Genomic DNA, 19839 nt, shown 5'->3' on the forward strand with positions numbered 1-19839 from the left:
TTGTAATTGCCCATGTAATACTTGCTCTGATAACTGACACTTTGTCTCTTTTCCCCGCATCTATCATTGCGTTGCTCTGTTTTAAGCAAGTGCAGCACTTTGGAACAGTTTTACAAAGGCTCTCTATAAATAAAGTTATATTACATTATCATTTCAAATACAGCACATCATATTCAACCCACTAGATTAGATAGATTAGATAAGATAGGCTTTATTTATCCCACAGCGGGGAAATTCACTTGATACAACAGCTCAAGATGCAACAAGTACAGGAAAAAGAAACACAAATACGCATAAAGTTAAATAAAAAATAAATTGATTTTTCAGGTAGTGCTTGATTTAAACAGTCTGATGGCTGTGGGGATGAATGATCTGCGGTAGTGCTCCTTCTTACACAGTGAGTCTAAGAGTCTGCTGCTGAAAGAGCTGCTCAAGGCTTTCACAGTCTGGTGGTGGGGGTGAGAGGTGTTGTCCATGATTGACGTCAGCTTGGCTAACATCGTCCTCTCACCCACCACCTCTATGGAATCCAGCAGACAGTCCAGGACAGAGCTGGCCCTCCTAATCGGTTTGTTTAGTCTCTTCCTGTCCCTGTCCGTGCTGCTACCTAATTGCTTTTTAAAGCGACCAGAGTTGTTGAAAGGTTGAAGCCCACCTCTGAGGTGTTTGCTACCTCTCAAAAAGTAGCACCAGTTCACAGTGAGGAGTATGTGGGAACATATCCACAGGCACAGCCAGAGTTGGAGAAAACGCGTCGCCTGTGAGTTTCTTCCACGGGTCAGGAGCACAACAAAGCTGCCTGAAGTTCCTCATAGCCTCTCCATCCGGTTTACAGGAAACATAGACCAGCTTGCGGATAGCAGGTTGGTTTCGTAACGCTTGGACTACTCTCCGATGCAGGCCAGCTCGAGCAGGGTTTACCACGGCAGAAACAGGGCCTCCACCTGCAGAGCTCAACTGAGACATAAGGCTAGGCAGCACCACCTCCGCCTTCCCAGGGATGAACTCACAGTTCAATACGTTATTGAGAGCTGCATTGTGTCGAGCATCTTCCACTGCCTGTTCTATGAGCTCTATACCGATAATTCTGTCCACTCTGGGAGACATTGTGATGCCGATGGCACCTGTCCCACAGCACACATCCAGGAGAGTGCCACCAACTTTTGTTCTTGCTACATGTTCCTGGTGGTTAGGGACACAAAGGTCTCTCACTGTGCTATAGAGTACCTCAGCGGCCGCCTGGTTCACCTGGAAAAAGGCATCAGCAGAGATGCGAAACTTGAAGCCCAAAACCTGTAAATGACAAAAGAATTGATTTGGCAACAGAATAAAAATATCACCATCTTCAGACACTAAATTACAGAGAACGTGACATGCATTAAATGGTACACCTGCTTTGAACCTGCATTTGTGTTAAGAAAATAATCACAGCACTTAATTTTTTTAAAAAAGTACTTCAACATTGCTGCAGTTGGACAAGAGGTTGTGAAGTTGCAATGCTTGAACATTAAAATGTTTGCTGTATGCTCTGTCAAATCTCTTGTAGATTGTAACTTTGCTATGATAGCGTATTACCTCCTCGTATATGTGTGGCTGACCATACAGGAGCTGGTAGGGGGACTCCTCATGAGTGCATCGAGTCCTGATGCTCTCCTGGAAGAACAGTGAGTCCAGCTGACAGACTGACCCTGGACCCCGCGTGAAGTAATCCACCAGCTCAGCCTTATGGACTGCCACCTCCTCTGGGGTGAGCGTCTGTGGATGGAAGTACACTATAGCCATGGTGCGGCCTTCTGTGTTGGTCCTGACTGCGACCTCTCTCCAGTGACCCCCAGTGTGGAACAGCAGGCAGGGCTCCAGGGAAGAGAGGCGGATGAAGTCTTGGTAGCACCTGGCGACCAGCTTGTGTTTCTCGGGCATGTTGAGCAGGTGGTCTCCATTGACGCAGACAAAGTTCCCATCCCTTTCTCTGGGCAAGTAGAATCCAACTGTTTTTGGATTCCCATCAAATCCTCTGTTGACAGAAAATGTAGACTTGTTGCGGTAGCCGTCCCTCACCGGCGATGGAAGAACAGGCAGGACAGGGAACCTGGGTTTACTTCTGACGGGTGATGAGGAGTGTGACTGTAAGTCACCTGAGATCTGAGACAGTATCCTCTCCTGTTGCTTTAGCTTGAGCTCAAGTTGCTCATCATAGCTCAGCCTCCACAGAGGGGTGACCACATCAGCCAGCCTTTCCTCCCAGGACAGATTATCAGTCCGGAGAGGTTTCTTGTGACGTTTTCCTCTCTTTTCCTTTAACGCTGGTGTCCCCTGAGCAGCCAGAATAGTCTCATGTCTCAGACTACATGTTTTCCTCAAAGTGTACAGAATCTTGCGTTTGACAAAGACTGACCTGCTGCATGTAACTGACAAAGCCATTTTAACTTGAATTAAAAGCAGCTAATATGACTGACCTTGCTGCAGGTGTCAGCTAGCATCGCGTTACTCCAGTAACTTTAAATATTACTGTTTAAAAGCGTTTTTCCGGCGGGCGTTATTGAAGCGCATGCTGAAGGTTCAATTCAACTGTCATGACGTGTTATTTATGAGCCACATAGCGTCAACGTCATCTCCGTGCGTCTTGGGGCAAGTAAACATTTCCGCTGTGTCGCGATGGACTCAAACAAGGACGAAGCGGAGCGGTGCATTAAAATAGCCCTATCTGCGATAAGCAACAATCAGCAGGACAAAGCCAGGAAGTTTCTGGAGAAGGCACAGCGACTGTTTCCGACAGAAAAGGCCAAAAGTACGTCGAATAAAAGTCTGTTTCGACGAGGATTTTACGTCAGTTTGTGGGCCATCGCTGTGAAACCAAATCAGCTAACGTTAGCATAACCGTCTTAACGATACGCCAGCTGCCCCTAGCCGACACTGGTATTTGTAGTTTTTAAAGCCCACCACCCCCGATTTATGTAATATATTTACTTGCTGAATGTCTTGAATTTGTGTTTGCTTATTCGTATTTATATCCTTGACGTCCCTGTTAGCAGCTACAATGCTAACTGTTAGCTCATTATGCTAGTGAGTTAAGTAATTCGAAGGCAGTCTCAGGTGGCATTCCTGAATAACATGGCTCCACTTTCTTTACAGACTTGTTGGAGTCGTTAGCGCAGAATGGAAAGCCTCCAGATGAGAATGGCGGTCCTGTGAACGGAGACGGACCCACTATGAGGCACCGAGGCCACGGAGACGAAGCTGATGCGCCCGCACAGGGGGCCACAGAATCAGCTAAACCATACACTGCAGATCAGCTGGAAGCTGTCAGAAAGTCAGTGCACATGTGGATCTAATCTTTTGTTTCTATAAAAACGTTAAAACATAGTACCTTGATAATCAGTAATAAGTAATGTGTTGGTCTGTTGGTTGTAGGTATCATATTCAAAGGGGTTGGAGTTGTGGGCATTACTGTCAGTGTGATTGTTGTCACCCAGCTGGAGCAGTCAATTTAATTCTTAGTTGTGCCTTTAATGAGGAAGATCATTCGTAATATGATGATATGGAAAACATACGCCAGTATTATATTTATTGAGAGAAGTACAAACAAATTTGCAAATATCAACATAGTGAGGTCTAGAGCATGAAAGATATATCGGTCAATTGATATTATCAGCTTATACTGGCCAATTGCATATATATCAGTATATGTTGTCCAATATGTGCTGATTTTGTTTGTTGTTTCCCAGTAAAGTTTGCTGAAGCTGTGCTCCAGTTTCATTTTTAGACAGTGAAGCTCATTGTTTAACTGTAAAATATCCTGCCTCCATTAGGCTCTTATCTTTTTTTTAACAAGTTTTCCATAACCACATTCAAGGGATCATTGCAGAAAATGTGTTCATGTGTATATTCTTTGTATGTAAGAATAACGACTATTATATGGATATTTCAAGTTTTACTCCCCAATATCAGCATCGGCCCCAAAAATCCAGTATCTGTCTGGCTCTAGTGTAAACATTCCATCAGTGATATGAGAATATTTGGAGCTCAAGTGTACAAATGAAGCCATATTGCACAAAATATATCCAGATTACTTGTTTTCTTTTTGCTGAGCAACGCTTCACTGCAGTTTCCCAGTTTTTATAGATGGCAAACAGGAATCCCAGAAATGCTATAAAAGTGCACAAATTGAATGTAATAATCTTAGAATTAACATATGGTTGGTGCATACACTGAGCAGTGTTTGTTTGTATCATTACAATTAGCTAATTGAGGTATTTGGTGTCACATTAATATCTCAGGGGATGTATCCATATGTTGTGTAACTTTCCTGTGTGTTTTTATCTGCAGGATTAAGAGCTGTAAAGATTATTACCAAATTCTAGGAGTTGAAAAGACCGCCACTGAGGAGGATCTAAAAAAGGCTTACAGAAAGCTTGCTCTGAAATTTCACCCGGATAAAAATCACGCGCCTGGAGCCACAGAGGCTTTTAAAGGTAAATTAAAAGTCAGCTCCACTGCTGATCTACTAAGGACATGTAGTGTAAATGAAGCTTACTAAGTGCAAACTTGTGTGGGTTTTTCCTGTCTTTCAGCTATTGGTAATGCCTATGCTGTGCTGAGTAACACTGAGAAACGAAGGCAGTATGACCAGTATGGAGAGGAGAGATCACACCCTACTAGACAGAGACACCATCGTGATTTTGAAGCAGATATCTCACCTGAGGACCTCTTCAACATGTTCTTTGGTGGAGGCTTCCCATCAAGTAAGTAGATGCCAGACGAATGTAGGCACAGGCAGGTTGTTGTTGTACACTTGTGCAGTCCTTTCAAGGTGCAAGAGTATTTTAGTTTTCATGATTGGAGTAGCATGCTTATATATGTCAGTAACACATTCATTGTAAGACCAGGCCAAGCTTCATCACTGTGTTCTGCAGTGTTTTAGATTGACCTTCTGCCTTCCAAACAGCCGTTACACTTCGTGATGGTATGGTATGAAAGTCAACTTATGCAGCTGTAGTATTTTTTTATTATTAATTTTTCCTCATGTAATGTATTTTCTCAGAGGGACTGTTTTGAAAACACTTCCTGACAGATGAAGCCAACAGTTGTCTAGCAGTCATTTGGCCCGATGTCACCATTACCTGTAGATTCTCTGCCGTGCCTTGCACAGTTGGCTCTACTCAGCCCTTATCAGTGATCATGCCCTTGTCAGAGTCAACAAGACAGAGCTGTCTGACTGGCCTGTCAGCCTTGAAAATCTCCTTATCACTATTTTATCATAAACATAAACTTACAAGCATATAAACATAAACTGACGAGCATATGACTGGGCTTTTTATCAAATTCAAAGTTGCCTAAACTAGGTTGGCTATTTGCTTTGTTTGCATCTCTGATGGATTGGAACTTAAATACAGACTGCTTTGTAGTTATTATCTGTCATTTCCTCTATGAATCTTTTAGGGCTGTCAATTGATTAAAAAATTAAATTGCCATTCATCACATGATTGTCCATAGTCAACTTGCAATTAATTGCAAATTAATCGCACATTTTTTATCTGTTCTAAATGTACCTTAAAGGGATATTTTTCAAGTTTTAAATACTCAAATCAACATGGGAGTGGACAAATATGCTTGCTTTATGCAAGTGTATGTTTATTATTATTGCAACAATCCAAAACAATGACAGATACTGTATAGAATATTCTCCAGAATAACCTCAAAGGTACTGTATGCTCAAAAAATATGCTGAAAGCATAACATGGCAAAACTCGAGCCCAACAAGCAACAACAAATGGGCGTATTGACCTGAATATAACATTCCTGCGTAATACTAACACAATGTAGTGTCTAACTTTACACTTGTAAAGGTTAACTAAACAAGGTTAATCAGCCTACAAGCTAAAGCCACCCATTTAGAAAGTTTGTCTCATGTAGAGTTGTCCAGGCGTCTCCGTCACAAACTGTACAGCGTGGTCTGCCTTTGTCGAGGGGGAGGAGGGCTCTCTGCACAAGCTGTGTGCTCGGCCAGCAAGTGGTATTTAAGACTAAACGTACTCCGGTGATAACTCAGTTCACATCGACAGTAAATGCAAGTAACTTTGCTCTTGTTGAGAGAACCATCTGGCAGAGCTTTGAAGCTGAATTTGCCATTCATAAGACTCTTTTCTTTATCCATATCTGCACAAGGAGGCTTGTTTCTGCTTGGCATCTACAACGTTACTGTTGCATCGCTTCCTGATTCCCAAACTATGTAGCGAGCTGAGGGTCATAACGTACGCGCGTTGTGTTAATCCTGAAAATAGATCAATCTGAATAACATAATGACATTGTTAATTGGTTTATAAATACTTCTGACTCTCTGGTTGAATATGTGATAATCGGTGGAATCAGCTTCTTTAATAGTGGCCTTGACCTACATGGCTTAGAGTTGCAGCACCCACATTATCTTTTCTTAATCTTTTTTTTCTTCATTTCTTTTTAGGTAATGTACACGTTTACAGAAATGGAAGAATGCATTTTGCACATAACAGGCAAGACAGACGAGAACAACAGAGAGATGTAAGTCCTGTCTGTAGTACTTTAATCATACTTAAATTTTGATACCAGCTGATGCGCTGTATGATCTGTAAAGAAACTTCATTCGTTCTCTCTCTTGACAGGGAGGCCTGGCTCTGTTTGTCCAGCTGATGCCCATCCTAATCCTCATCATCGTCTCCGCTCTCAGCCAGATGATGGTCACCCAGCCTCCCTATAGCCTTAGCTACCGCCCGTAAGTGGTTCACCACTCGGAGAGCTTTCTGCAGTTTGGTGAAAATGTCTCTTCATCTGTCTCACTCTATTATGATGTCTTCTCCATACATCAGGTCAGCTGGGCATATTCACAAAAGGCATACAACAAACCTGAAGGTGCCTTTCTATGTTGGAGACCGGTTCAATGAAGAATATTCCGGGAATAACCTGAAGAATGTTGAGAGAAGTGTAGAAGAAGACTATATCTCCAATCTCAGAAACAACTGTTGGAAGGAGAAGCAGCAGAGTAAGTCTACAGCTGGGCATTTAACCGTTAATTATCAATGAATCTGACAGTTATTTTCTCAATCAATAATTTAAAAATGTCAGAAAATAGTGAAAATTCCACATCGCAGTTTTACAGTGTCTCAGTTTACATATTTGAATTTTTTGTTTTGTGCGACAGACATTCCCAAACCCAAAGATTTTCAGTTTACTGTCAAAAAAAGATGAGGAGAAGCAACAGATTATACATTTGTAAGGCTGGAACCAGTGAATTATTAAGTTTTAGGGGTTTTTTTGGCTTCAAAATTGACTTATATGCTAACAGATTAATTTTCTGCTGATCATCAACTGATAATTTCAGCTCTAGTTAGCCACCAGGGTTGGCATTCTTTGTTTATTGTTGAAGTGAAGTAACATTTCTTGATTTCTTTTTTTGTATGTTTTCCTTTGTATAGTGTAGTTGATTGGGACCTAGCATACTGACACACGCTTTTCTTGTGCTTTCAGAGGAAGGCTTACTTTATCGTGCTCGTTACTTTGGGGATTCTGAGTTGTACCAAAGGGCGCAGAGAATGGGGACTCCCAGCTGTTCCAGACTATCTGAGATTCAGGTCATATTGGATGGCTAAAAACCACTCGCACACATACGGGTAAGTTGGCACAAACAACAATGCACTATATTTTTTCACTTTATACTTTACATGAGCTGCAAAGACACCAGTGTTTTGCGTGTTTCATACCAATATCTACACATCTCACACACTCGACATCACACTTGACTGTTTCCCAAAGCAAACCACATGTTTTTGGATGGAATCCTAACATGCTGTCCCCGTTCATTTCAACACTTGCCTCCAATATGTAATCCATCACAGCAAGCGGCTGGTCAACTTTATTTTTATCCGTTAACTTAACGCTGCAGTGAAAGACACCTGATATTAACGAGTCAGCTGGGCTGTCTCAGATGTCCCACTTTCCCACGAGCACTCAACTCTCACAACTGCACTACCATGTGATGACAGAACTTTGACCAAAAAGAAACCTTCAATAAAAGCAACTGATGGGTCACTGTGATGGATTACCTCTCTTGAGCAATGGTGAAGTCTCTGCAAGTTGGTTTAGTGGTAAAATGAGCAAAAATCCATGTTTGCCTGGAAGGTAGTAAGTACATTTTAATAACAGATTGTATAATTTGAGTAATGGCTAAATGTTATGTCAAGTTTGCAATAGCAGTAGTTAATTGGCTAAAAACAGTTTTTGTTTTTTGGTCGCTGTTCTGATAAAAAGCATTGCACAAATGACAGTGATAATGATTGATTTGTGTAGAAGTTTGTAGGGCTGCAACTAACAGTTATTTTTTTTATGGCTGATTAATCTGCTGATAATTTTCATGATTATTCAATGCATCTTTTAGTTTATAAAATGTCAAAGAAATTTGAAAAATGCTACAATTTCCCAGAGCCCAAAGGTGGTTAGGATTAATCCAATAAAGGTTCATCCCATGTAGCGATACAGCGGCATAACTGTTTCTTTTCTCTTTCCTAGGTTCGTCGGTACTTGAATCTGATTAGAAGAAATCGGTCGGAGCCCACTCAAATTGGAGCATATTTCTGCAGCAAACCAAGAGAATCAAAAATGCCTTACGTGCAGTGGGCAGCAGACCTCATCAGGGAACCTCTCTGCAACTTGGTGTAGATTGACTTCCTGTAGAACTGTGAGAAGCTTTGAGTTGACTGCTGACATTTTCTTACTCTAGTGTCTTGAGGATGGAGAGTCGGCCTGGCGTCCCAGTGGAAAAGTAAGAGCATAGTTGTCTATTTGAACGGTTAATGAAGCTGCTAAGATAAGCTTTCTCTGTCCCCGTCTTTTTGTTTTCCTTTTAACATTTTGAGAAACCTCATGGCCTTCTCATAGACAGATGTCTGAGCCACTCACAAGGAAAGTGTGTAATTTTTATAGTTCTTACCAATGTAAATATTCATTTTACTTTTAACAGTGCAGGGTTTATTGGAGTTAATATCATTTACTATAATGTTATTATGTGGATTTGCTTGTAGCCTGTTGGATCATAAGTATTGAAAATCATTGCACAAATAAAAGTAAACCATATTTATTAAATTAACATGCTAAAATTGTATGAAAGTTTCTTTGAATTAAATTTGTCCAATGGTTGTCTGGTGCATATTTTTCTTCTTAACAACAGGACTATGCAGCTGTGTTAGCAGCTCTGTGAGATTGTACTACTGAGATAAATAATAATATGCTTACAATGACAATGCTATCATGCTGATGCTTAGCAGTTATCATGTTTACCATCTTAAAGGTCCAGTGTGAAGGGTTTAGGGGCAACAAAATGAATGTAATCTTCATGGTTACTTTAGAATGAGCCTTTTATATCTACCGAGTAGTCCATGTAGTCTGCTATGTTGCATCTCTTTGTTTCTAAAGTAGTCGAGAAAAGACGAACCAAATACTGGCTCTAGAGAGGACCTTTAGCATTTTTAGCATCTACCGTGAGGAAGGGGGTTTCTGTTGTATTCTGAAACCTCCCCACTAGTAGTGCTGGACAGTATGGCCTTAAAATAATATACAATCTTATTACGATATTTTGAAATCTTCTCAAAAGCACCTTATAAATGTTAGGACTGGGCGACAAAATCAAATATCACAATATTTTTAACCATAGGCCCTACTTCAATATTGCAATGATATTGTTGGGATGACTTGGTACTTTCATAAAATACTTGCGTAATGAGATTTCTGATGAATAATCATCAGTAATGGGAATATAATGACTCGGCGGGTAAAGGGAAGTAGTAGAACAAGTACAACCGTCTGGTAAGTTTAGAAAATGACTTTAGTGTTACACAGCCTTTAAACCATAAGAGATATCACACTATACAATAACCCAAATCTCAGACAATATATAGTCTCCTATCACGATAACGATGTATATCGTACACATTCCCCAGCCCTACCCACTCTCTATGCGACTGAATCCTACACACTAGACCTTAAACTTAACTTTAGTGTGTTAGCATGCTAACAGCTGCTATTAAGCACTAAAGACAATGTACAGTTGATAATTTCATAGGTTTTTCAGGTATTTGTTCAGAAACTGAAGTATTGGACAGCTTTATCCTGATGATGGTGCTAGAGGAGACTTTAAGGTATCTTCAAATTCATTACAGTTTATCCTGCTTGGGTCACTAATGTCTGGACCTAATTTCATGGCAATCCAACAATAACTGTTGAGAGATTTCACTCAAAGCCACAAATGTGAACCTGCTGGTGGCATTACAGGTAGAGCTGAGGGATCACCAAAGACATTACGATTCATCCTCTCCTCCGTATTATAGTTATTATAGTTGAGACATTTCAGTCTGGACCAAAGTGGTGGACTCAGCTCATTGTCATTGACATTGTCGTCCCTATATAGCCACACTGCTAGCATGGCTACACACACACACACACTGATTGTTGTGAGTTTTCATGAATGCTTGTAAGTTAGAAGAAAACAACACCAAATTAAATATAAAATAATTTATTTTTTGTGTTGTGAAAATTATGAAAATACAAAACACACAAGCTTCAGGTCATATTTGACTATCAAATACGTAAGCCACTCTTCAAGGTGGGATTTTACATTCATAGGAAAGACACTGACTCATGTTCAAACATGAGTCTTCACAGTTGAGTCACCTGCAACCAGGTGAGCAGCTGCCATGAAATACACAAGAAATACACCGACAAAGACATACATGTTATTTCAGAACCATCTTGTCAGTGCCATTAGACATGTTGGAGCCATACGATATTGTCTTCATAAACAGACAATGCTTCACCCGCCAGCCATCTTTCACAGTACATATGAATTCAGCTCAGCTAATCAGAGACAGGAGTGCTTGGTCAGCAGCACTCCTCAATCAGGAGCTCCCCTGAACAATACAGTTTCCTCTTGATAGCCCTGAAGCTCGTACTCAGCCTCAGAGTGTTTTGGTGCCTTGCAGATTTCTGTGGGGACGCGCTACCCTTGAAGAGCTTCTGAACCTTTGGCCACAGCCCACTGGACTCGGGCCTCAGCACCAGGGTCACATGAAAAGTTGGGACCAGGGTGGCATCCACTGCTATTTGATCCACAGTACTTAAGGAGCCTGGGTCCCCCCTGTCCACACACAGGTCAATGACAGCTCCCCGTAGACCGCAGGGCTCGCTGGCGGCCAGGTGGAGCAGCTCTTGGCTGATGTTGTGCAGAAGGAAGTCAGGTAGGATGAGTTTGGAGCAGCCCAGGACGTCTGATGCATCATTCAGAGTTTGTGTTATAGTTGCTACAACCTCTGCAGCCAGGGTCTCCTCCAGGGGATAACAGAAGAAACTGTTGTCCAACTCTGACAGGGACATGTCTGCCACAGATCCTAAAACAAAAGAATACAGATTAAAGTCTCGTCTGGTGATGCTGGACTCACTCTAAAATCATTCAAACCCTCTGCATCCCCTAAACTCTTTGTGCTTTGTCAGTTCATGCCCTTTGTTTAAATGCATGCGACCACAGATAAAACTTCTTAGCTACACTGTGAGTCAACCCAAACTAAAAGACAGTAGATCCTCCTGAGACAAAAGGCTGCTACACTCACCAGTCTCACTCCTGCTGCACTGGTGATCTGCTGTGGCCCTCTGATTGATCCCCTTCAGCTCAGTCAGCCTCTGCAGCAGACTGCCCCAGGACAGCCTGTTTGCACCCCTGTCCTCGGCTGGAGACGGAGGGAAGCTGCCGTCCAGAGAATGATCGCAAGAAAAAGACATCTTCACAAACAAATAATAATGGAAAAAATAAATAAAAGAGGAGATCCTCTTGTTAAAAGAGAGTGCAGTGGTGTCCTGTAACAGCAGGCCTCCCCCTTCCTGAGCCAGACCAGCTGGAAAACACACAGTGCAACAATGGAACAAAGCGTTAAATACCCCCAGCCAGAGAGCCACGCCTCCTGTATTTCTCAACCAATGAGGCTTCAGCTCACGTTCCCAGCTCTCTAAACTGCCTGGTAACATTTCTGGTCCCTTTGATGAGGCAGGGGCCAGGCGCCCCCAGCCCTGCAGGCCACCGACCCCCAACCACACTCAGGCTATACACACATATTCAAGTTTTAGTGAAGTGATACAGCTGTCAGAGATTAAATAAAAAAAACGGACTGACAGGCCAATCAGCGGCCGTCGCCATAATGCCATGAAACAATAAGAAAGACACACCTCCTCAGTTTTTGGGAACAAAAAAGAAATGAGACAGACGAGCTGTGGCAAGATCCACTGACGTGAGTGGCAGCTCCGAATGACACGTACCGCACGTAGGACTCGTTTATTGTCTGTGTATGATCGGAAATGTGAGCGCTGACTGCTGATATTTGGGCTTGATTCATCCAGAGCAGGAATCTGTTGGTGTGTGCTAACAAAGGGAAGGAAGACGGAAGATACACTGGACTTAATGATATGATGGACTGCTGTCATCAGATCATACCCTCATCTATATGAAATAAAATAAAAAGATCCTGATCATCTTGCCAGGTCCGATCCATACATGTAGTAATTGTTTCACATGTAATCACTTATTCAGTTAATCCGTGCTGCAGGTTATTGTGTGTCAGAGAGTGGTGGTGAGCCTAACGGAGCTGTACACAACCATTTTGATTATTTTCATGCTTTTAACGATTTTCCAAATCTGTAATCTGTTGTTCTTATCTGAGAAACTGAATTCCCAAACTTACGGAACAACCCCTGACTTGAGACACGTAGGCCCACTCCACACAGACCATCCCCCACCCCTCAAGTCACTCCAACTAACATCACCATCAGTTGGTGTGGTTTTTGTATGATGTATTAAATTAATTAACAATCTCTTGTAATTCTTTCTGTACTACTTTATTACAAATTTACTGACTACATTTGTCTGACAGCTTTAGTTAGGCTGCTAGTTACTTTCAGTAATCTTAGCTTTCCTGTCAATGACCAGTGTCTGTTGGCTGTATAAGACACTGCATGGTCCAGCTCCCCCACCCCGTAAATACTTTATTGTAACAGCTCATGGTGAAACAAGACAAACAAGACCAGCAGTAAGGGGAGACTAGTATATTCAACATTGGTCACTTAATCTGCCTTTTCTATTACTGCAATAAAATAATGGAATACTGTCCCCAATAATATCAGAGAAGTCTGAATTAGTTTAATCAGCCATGTTCCCATTAAGGTCCAACAATGCTTTTCTGATCTGTTCTATGGGGTATTTATTAGTGTTGTTTTTCCATCTTTGTTGTATTCTTAATGTCTTTGTGCTTGTTTATATTGTTATGTGCACTACACGCCCAGGAACAAGAAATGAAAATCTTTGAAAAGCATTGTGCTATATCTGCTGCAATACATTTATTCTACACTGGCAATAGTGTTTTAAACTTAAATAAACCAGTAAAGAACAAGAAGAAACCATGTGTTGATTTTCAGTGTTCGTCATAAACAGAAGGATTAAGTGTTCCTTTATGGCTTGAGGAAGGAATTATACGTCTTAAACTAAATAAACCTTTCAAAACCCTTGGATTAGCTGGAAAATGCATTGTCCACATGAACGCAAACAGGGTTGACTTCTGAGCTCATGAAGAGTTGATTCTTTAGAGATACAAACATATAATAATCTTGTAGAATATGATGCACTGCTGTAGATTAAACCACCCAATAGTACATGTAGCTAAACTGAGCTCAACTGTAAACCCTTAATAATAAATGACCACTTAACTGCTCAATTAGTGCTTTAACTTTTCATACTGCTGATTATACTTACATACTTTTACTTATGTGAGGTTTTGAATACTTTTTTTAAACCACTGGTTTCAAGTTTGTAAGACATGGGAGGCCTGTAGTGTGTGCACTTTGAAGGCAATCCAAACTGTGAGGCTTGCTCCACACTCAAGCTCAGCCACAGTCCTATTGGGTTGAAAACGCTGCAGTTTACTGTGGCTTTCCAATAACCAGATTCATCACTTCTTTTCAATCTGTAACTTTCTATTTGTTTGCTTTGTTTTTGTTGTGTTTTAAATACATTTTTATCTGTAACTTGTTTTGCTTTCTGCATCCTTTTTTGTTTTTTAATTGCAATTCTAACTTTATCGTAGTGTTTTAATGTCTTATTTTATTGCATTTCTGCCTCTGTGAAGCATTTTGAATTGCCCTGTGTCTGAATGGTGCTATATAAATAAACTTACCTTGCCTTGCCTATTGTATAAAATGCATTTAACCATATCTATTACTGGTTGACATACTCTAAATGTCTATAAAACTTCTTTATAAAACTGGTTTCTATAAATGGGAGAATATGACACAGAGAATATAAATGTGTAGATGGACTGAGGATTTGATTTTAGACTTATTTTTTCTAATCTGAAGTTACATGTGTTGGAGCTCTGTCCTATATGGTGTAATACACTGCATATGCAGATGATGGCGCCACTGTACCACCTCCAATTCACAGACAGCCAAGAAGCTTCAGCCAGTGTGGTGTGTGTGATCATGTAAACTGTTTCTGCCTGAGTGCACCTATTGTTTCCAGTGAATATGCCCATGAACACACAGTCTTTAACATGCATTAGTCTGTGTGCACTTTAATGGTCGCAACTGTGTTTCTCTGCTCCTTAAACGTGTCTCTGCACTCAGCATATGGATGGGAAATGTTTCACTTAACTGACCTTGGCCTCCTACACTACACTGTTTGGGGTTAAACATTATTTTTGCCGTGTCAATGGGAAAAAAAAGTAAAATGGAGCAGAGGAAATAAAGCGTGACAGGCGCTGTGTTTTACAATTCAAACAGGCCGGAGAGAGCTGTTAGGCTGGCCAGCCTCGGGCTATGTAATTCATGTATAATAAATCTACTACCAAATGGGTTGTTAAGAATGCTTTTTTTCCCTGACACAGTTTGCTTTAATCTGAGGTGCACTGGCGTGAATCACAAAGAAAAAACAATTTCAAATTTTAAAGAACTATTAGTTTCCAGTAATTGGTGTGAAAGTAACCGGAGCGATTATGAGGCACTTAAATGGAGAATGCATATATTTACACCTGTTTTAGCTCATTTACAAGCTTCTTCTAGGCTCTTAAATACGCTTGTGTTGTTAATTAATTCAGGTGGGGGTAAAAGGGTCCCTGGATCGTGTTTGCGAGGCTGTAGCTATAGCAACAACACGCTGTTGTGAGCAGGGTCCATCTCACTGAGACATCTGAACTGTTTTGTTGAAGCCACACTGAAACAGTCTCGGTTACCTCGTGTTTTATCAGTGTTCGTGACATGAAAAGTGGGCCAGTGTCAGCCACTCAGACAGCATGATTCTAACATGAGAAGAAATAAAGTATCTCTCCATCTATCTGGTTAATATCCCAGCATGTAGCCTCTCTTTCCTCTGTCATCTGAGCCCTGTGTTTATCTGGAAACCCTTTAGCTCTGAGTGCAGGACTCTCTGGCTTCATGCGCCTGGGACAGCGTTCCATTTAGGTTTTGATTTATTGCTGGAGGAAGCAGAAACAGACCTGCACTCTCAAGGGGGGGACAGCAGAAACTGTGATGTTTGGCGAGTTTTGCTGAGACGCACTCTTCTTTATCAAAGCATTAACACTTTACACACCAATTTCAAACAGCTATGGTTGGAATATTAGCTTGATGCATGGATAGACTCCTCATTTGTCTTAAATTTGTTTCTTTTGTGGGTTTCTTTAAGTTTTTGCACATTAGGGAAAGTAGACAATCACCAAAAAAGCACGACTCCATTAGGCAATGACTGTTATGAGCCAAGCAAAAATATATATGTAACATTTCTGCATTAAAATGTCCTAAAAAAGACTAAACCATTGTCATATCTTGCGTTGAATTATCCCAGATGTTTCCAACAATGTTCAAACCCAAAGGAACTGAGGTAACAGTGTGTTTCAAGTGGTCGTCTGTCACTATAACTTTTGAGAAAACATCAGGTGATATGTCAAAGGGTAAGGAAGGAACATGAATAAAACTTTAATACATTACCTCATCCGTGAAAGTTTCTGCGTAAATCACTTGAATAGATTTTCATTGGCAGTGGTAGTGAAGTTAACGGCTCCCATGACCTCACACTACTTCTGTCTTTTGTTTTTGTTTCGACTGTGAGACCCCTAGTTGCAGAAATGACATATTGTGCATTCAAACTAACTGAAATATCCCTTTGACACAAATTTCCTCTTTTTAATAATGTTTCCAAGAAAACCTAATACCTATTTTACATTAGGCCAAATGTATGACTACAGTTTTGGCGCATTGCAGTCGAATGATAGCATGAAAACTGTCTAAGTTTTAAAATTGTCAAAGGTCAGACTCTTTCAAACGTACAAATGCAGTGGCGTCACAAAGGTGAGGGGGCATCAATTGTATGTAATGCTACATATCAAATTGAAGAATGTCAGAAGCATATTAATCATCCCTATTTTCACCTCAGGAAGTTTCACTGGCCCATGTGAGTTCTCGTACAAAACATTTCTGGAAGTTCCCCTGTACAAAGGGCCTTAAAGACCATATCTCATTTGTTTTACTTGATTCAAAGAAAGTTAGCAAGAGTGCAGAATCACATAAAATATCATGCAACACTGGCCACAATGAAACAAGATATACAATTACATTAGATGCATGTACAGTGCATGAAATCAATAAATATTTGTATTATTGCTTTTGTGTTTTGACACCTTTTTCTTATGTCTCTGACCAAGTTGTTGTTTTGTCCTCTGCTGGTTTTCATTTCACATGTACTTTACTGTACATTATACAGCATTCATGGCAGGATATGGGAACTGAATGCAAATGTATTTCCCCTAGGACTATCCCCCCAACTATTAACTTGACATGAACCACCCACAGGAACTGGATTATTTGTAGTTTCCAGTTCGTATTTGTCGTGCCTGTGAATGAGCCGTATTATTGATATTGATTGGATGTCATCAGGCTGCACAGCTAAGTGATAGGTGCAGGAGTAAGGAAGTCAATGCATACCTGATGAGCTGTGGCCATATGACATCAGACAGAAAAAGATCCTGATCATTATTTATAAGTTCTCTTACCGTGACTCGTCCCTGAGCAAAGCTATCTCTCATTTTAGAACCGTGTGCATTATTTAGCGACGCTGCCAATGTTTTGCTTTTTGTATTTGGCTCTGAATTAAACAAGACTCGTAGGGCTGTTGTGACTGCTCTTTGAATTTTAAAGCATTCTGTATATCATTCTTGTTTACCATATTTTACAGGACCTACTATTGTTAAATGCATATTATAGTTTGTATTAATTTACCTTCATGGAACAGCTTGCATTGAGGAAAAAATTTACTTTTTTGCCTTCATGCCGAGAGTTGTACTTGTACAACTGTAAGCTCTATATGTAGCTACAGTAGCACCAGCAGCCTGTTAGCTTAGCACAAAAGCACAAAGAATGTAAATGGGGAAACAGCTAGGACGGCTCTGTCCGACAACATCTGTCTAACAACACCTTGACAGCTCATTAAGAGTAAATAAGCATATTTTCCAAAGACGTTGATTCATTGCTGCCACTTTTCATAGTGGAGAAAGTTAAATGTAAGCATAAACTCAAGATGACATTTTTTCCTAACTGTGAAAACAGTCATTTGTTATACAAGATAAAACCAATAGTATTGATCTGGGTTGTCCAACAGATTATTTTGGTATGAACTTGTGTATACTTGTGAAATTTTGTCAATACAATGGAAAGATATTCAGTGTCCGACCCTGATGGACTTAGAAATTATTATTTAGATAATGGTAGAGCCTCTAGCCTAAAAGACGCAGCTTGTTTGGCTGCTTTTTTGTTGTGTTTTGTGTTATTTGTGTGTTGTGAATCAAATGATAGGCCTACACATAATGATGATGTGATTATGATAGCTAATGGACAGTTGCTTGCTAACATCAGCATGCTAACATGCCCACGATTCATCCTGAGGGGAACATTATTGTCTGAAAGAAATTGCATGACAATCCATCCAATAGTTGTTGAGATATTTCAGTTTGGACCATCCTTACAGCCACACCACTGGCACACATCACACTTGTATGAGCTTTCATTATTAGTCACTGATCACTTGTGAGTTAAAAGAAAGCTCTCGCAACAAACTGATAGAAAATAATGTATATTTTCATGCTTTTTGAGTTCTTAAAAATACAAAACACTCAAGTTTCAGGTCAATCTAATACAGAAACCATTTCCTTTGGGGCGAGACTTTGGATTCATAGGAAAGACGGTGACCCATGTCCAGACATGTCTTCACTGTTGACTCAGGTGAGGAGCTGTGATGACATAAGTCACTTCTAGGGAAACCCCGATACACACGAAATACACCAACAAAGTCACGTACGACAGGCTGACATGCCATCACAAGAGGCACGCTGCTTTTGTGGCAAAAACTATATTTTTGTTTCCAAATTGAAACAAAAAGTGTTATGAAAACGTTTAAAAAACATTAGAATTAAAAATTTCCGATTAAAGTATTACAAGCAATCAAATCTCAAAAATCTGAGAGGCCACGTGCCACAAACTAATTTGAAAGGGCATGCAGCCATTGTTCATCTGCATGACTTGTACCGTCCTTCTTGATGTTCGCAAACCTTAATGGAATGTACAATAGAGTTTAAAGTAAACTAAAATGTTATCTTGCCCCAGCGACCCCTTTTTATAGTCCTTCATTGACTTAGAGTCTGGGGCTGGCCCACGGCTTCCATGCATTATCTGACGTCCAGATGACGGCAGCCAACGTGTTTTGTTAATGAGCATCATTTAATCTTTACATTTCTCTGCCCTGCAGCCATTCCAGCTGCCACAATCCCCTTCTTTTGCTTCACAAAGCATCAGACCTGGGGGAAGCCACGCTCTCATGACTGACAGGGGAGTATTTTCCCCAGCTTTTATAAGGAGATTACCTGAAACCCCCTATGGCTCTGTGACTCTAGGATTACTCAGCCGTTTTCTCTTTAACTGGCTCCAATAAATGAGACGAACATTGTTGGCCTGCCATGTTCTGCCCTCCTCTCTTTCTGGATCCCGGCTCTGTTACTGTCACATCACATCTGTCTGCGGGTTCATGACTGGACCTGAGTGCAGCAGCCTCAAGTTTTTCACCCAACGTGTGCCTTAAAGGATGCATAATGTTAATCACACTGCTGTTTTGCTTCATTTGACTCACTGCTCTAAGTTTGATTAATGTCACTGAAAATGAATCAAGCTGATTGCAGCAGCTGTAGAGCACTGTGTTAAAAGCCATTTGTTTTTTACACGCATACGGAGAACAAACTGAAGATGGTGCAGTTCAGATTAGTTGTTTCCACACGTATAATTTCTAACAATCTGAGTGCGTAACTGTGTTGTAACAAATGAGCACATGTATGAGGATTAGGACATGCTTTCCTGCTTTCAGACACTGTTTAAACAACTTCCTCTCTCTTTATCTTTCCTCGTAGACTTGATTGCGCTCAGCTGAGAGATTAGATGACGCCCTGTCTCGTGCCTGCCTTTATTAAGAGGGCCTCAAAGACACTCTTTTCAGGATGGAATAAAGATGGCATCAGTTAATCCAGCATTTCAATTACAAGCTGTCACTCAGCGTGTCTCTCCGGGGACTGGCTGAGACTGCAGCAGGGAGCGATACAGCAGGCAGGGCAGATACAGTGAGATACTGTGAAGCGTGGCACTATGCAAATGCTACGTTTTTTCCCTAGCAATGCATCACACTGCCGTTATCTGTGGGGCCATCTGAACACAGCAGACCAGAGATCAGCAGCAAACTGATCCAGATTC

At 40.9% G+C, this 19839-nt stretch overlaps 3 protein-coding genes across 3 annotated transcripts; 1 reads left to right on the top strand and 2 right to left on the bottom strand.

Annotated features, from left to right (window-relative positions):
• Positions 1-191: 191 nt before the first annotated feature.
• On the bottom strand, positions 192-2580 carry trmt2b (tRNA methyltransferase 2 homolog B). Its single transcript, XM_084374884.1, has 2 exons — positions 1576-2580; positions 192-1293 (listed from the first exon to the last, which is right to left on the bottom strand). The coding sequence occupies exons 1-2, from the start codon at positions 2419-2421 to the stop codon at positions 670-672; spliced, it is 1470 nt and encodes a 489-aa protein (XP_084231010.1). The 5' UTR covers positions 2422-2580; the 3' UTR covers positions 192-669.
• Positions 2581-2603: 23 nt separating this feature from the next.
• On the top strand, positions 2604-9165 carry dnajb12a (DnaJ heat shock protein family (Hsp40) member B12a). The gene is made up of 9 exons (XM_084374885.1): positions 2604-2788; positions 3133-3310; positions 4327-4472; positions 4572-4742; positions 6461-6537; positions 6639-6748; positions 6843-7015; positions 7501-7643; positions 8539-9165. The coding sequence occupies exons 1-8, from the start codon at positions 2656-2658 to the stop codon at positions 7620-7622; spliced, it is 1110 nt and encodes a 369-aa protein (XP_084231011.1). The 5' UTR covers positions 2604-2655; the 3' UTR covers positions 7623-7643; positions 8539-9165.
• Positions 9166-10521: 1356 nt separating this feature from the next.
• Positions 10522-11904, bottom strand: LOC311270485 (DNA damage-inducible transcript 4 protein-like). The gene is made up of 2 exons (XM_084375391.1): positions 11628-11904; positions 10522-11408 (listed from the first exon to the last, which is right to left on the bottom strand). Exons 1-2 carry the CDS (start codon positions 11794-11796, stop codon positions 10903-10905), a joined length of 675 nt encoding a protein of 224 aa, XP_084231517.1. The 5' UTR covers positions 11797-11904; the 3' UTR covers positions 10522-10902.
• Positions 11905-19839: the final 7935 nt, after the last annotated feature.

This window comes from Pagrus pagrus, assembly GCF_965226575.1.
Source record: "Pagrus pagrus genome assembly, chromosome: 15".
NCBI lineage: Eukaryota > Metazoa > Chordata > Actinopteri > Spariformes > Sparidae > Pagrus > Pagrus pagrus.

Coding starts and splice junctions, on each gene's coding strand:
- trmt2b (XM_084374884.1), bottom strand. CDS start 2,421: ATGGCTTTGTCAGTTACATGCAGCAGGTCAGTCTTTGTCAAACGCAAG. Junction 1,294..1,575: donor AGCCACACATATACGAGGAG/GTAATACGCTAT, acceptor TGTCATTTACAG/GTTTTGGGCTTCAAGTTTCG.
- dnajb12a (XM_084374885.1), top strand. CDS start 2,656: ATGGACTCAAACAAGGACGAAGCGGAGCGGTGCATTAAAATAGCCCTA. Junction 4,473..4,571: donor AGCCACAGAGGCTTTTAAAG/GTAAATTAAAAG, acceptor CCTGTCTTTCAG/CTATTGGTAATGCCTATGCT. Junction 6,538..6,638: donor GACGAGAACAACAGAGAGAT/GTAAGTCCTGTC, acceptor CTCTCTTGACAG/GGAGGCCTGGCTCTGTTTGT.
- LOC311270485 (XM_084375391.1), bottom strand. CDS start 11,796: ATGTCTTTTTCTTGCGATCATTCTCTGGACGGCAGCTTCCCTCCGTCT. Junction 11,409..11,627: donor GTGCAGCAGGAGTGAGACTG/GTGAGTGTAGCA, acceptor CTTTTGTTTTAG/GATCTGTGGCAGACATGTCC.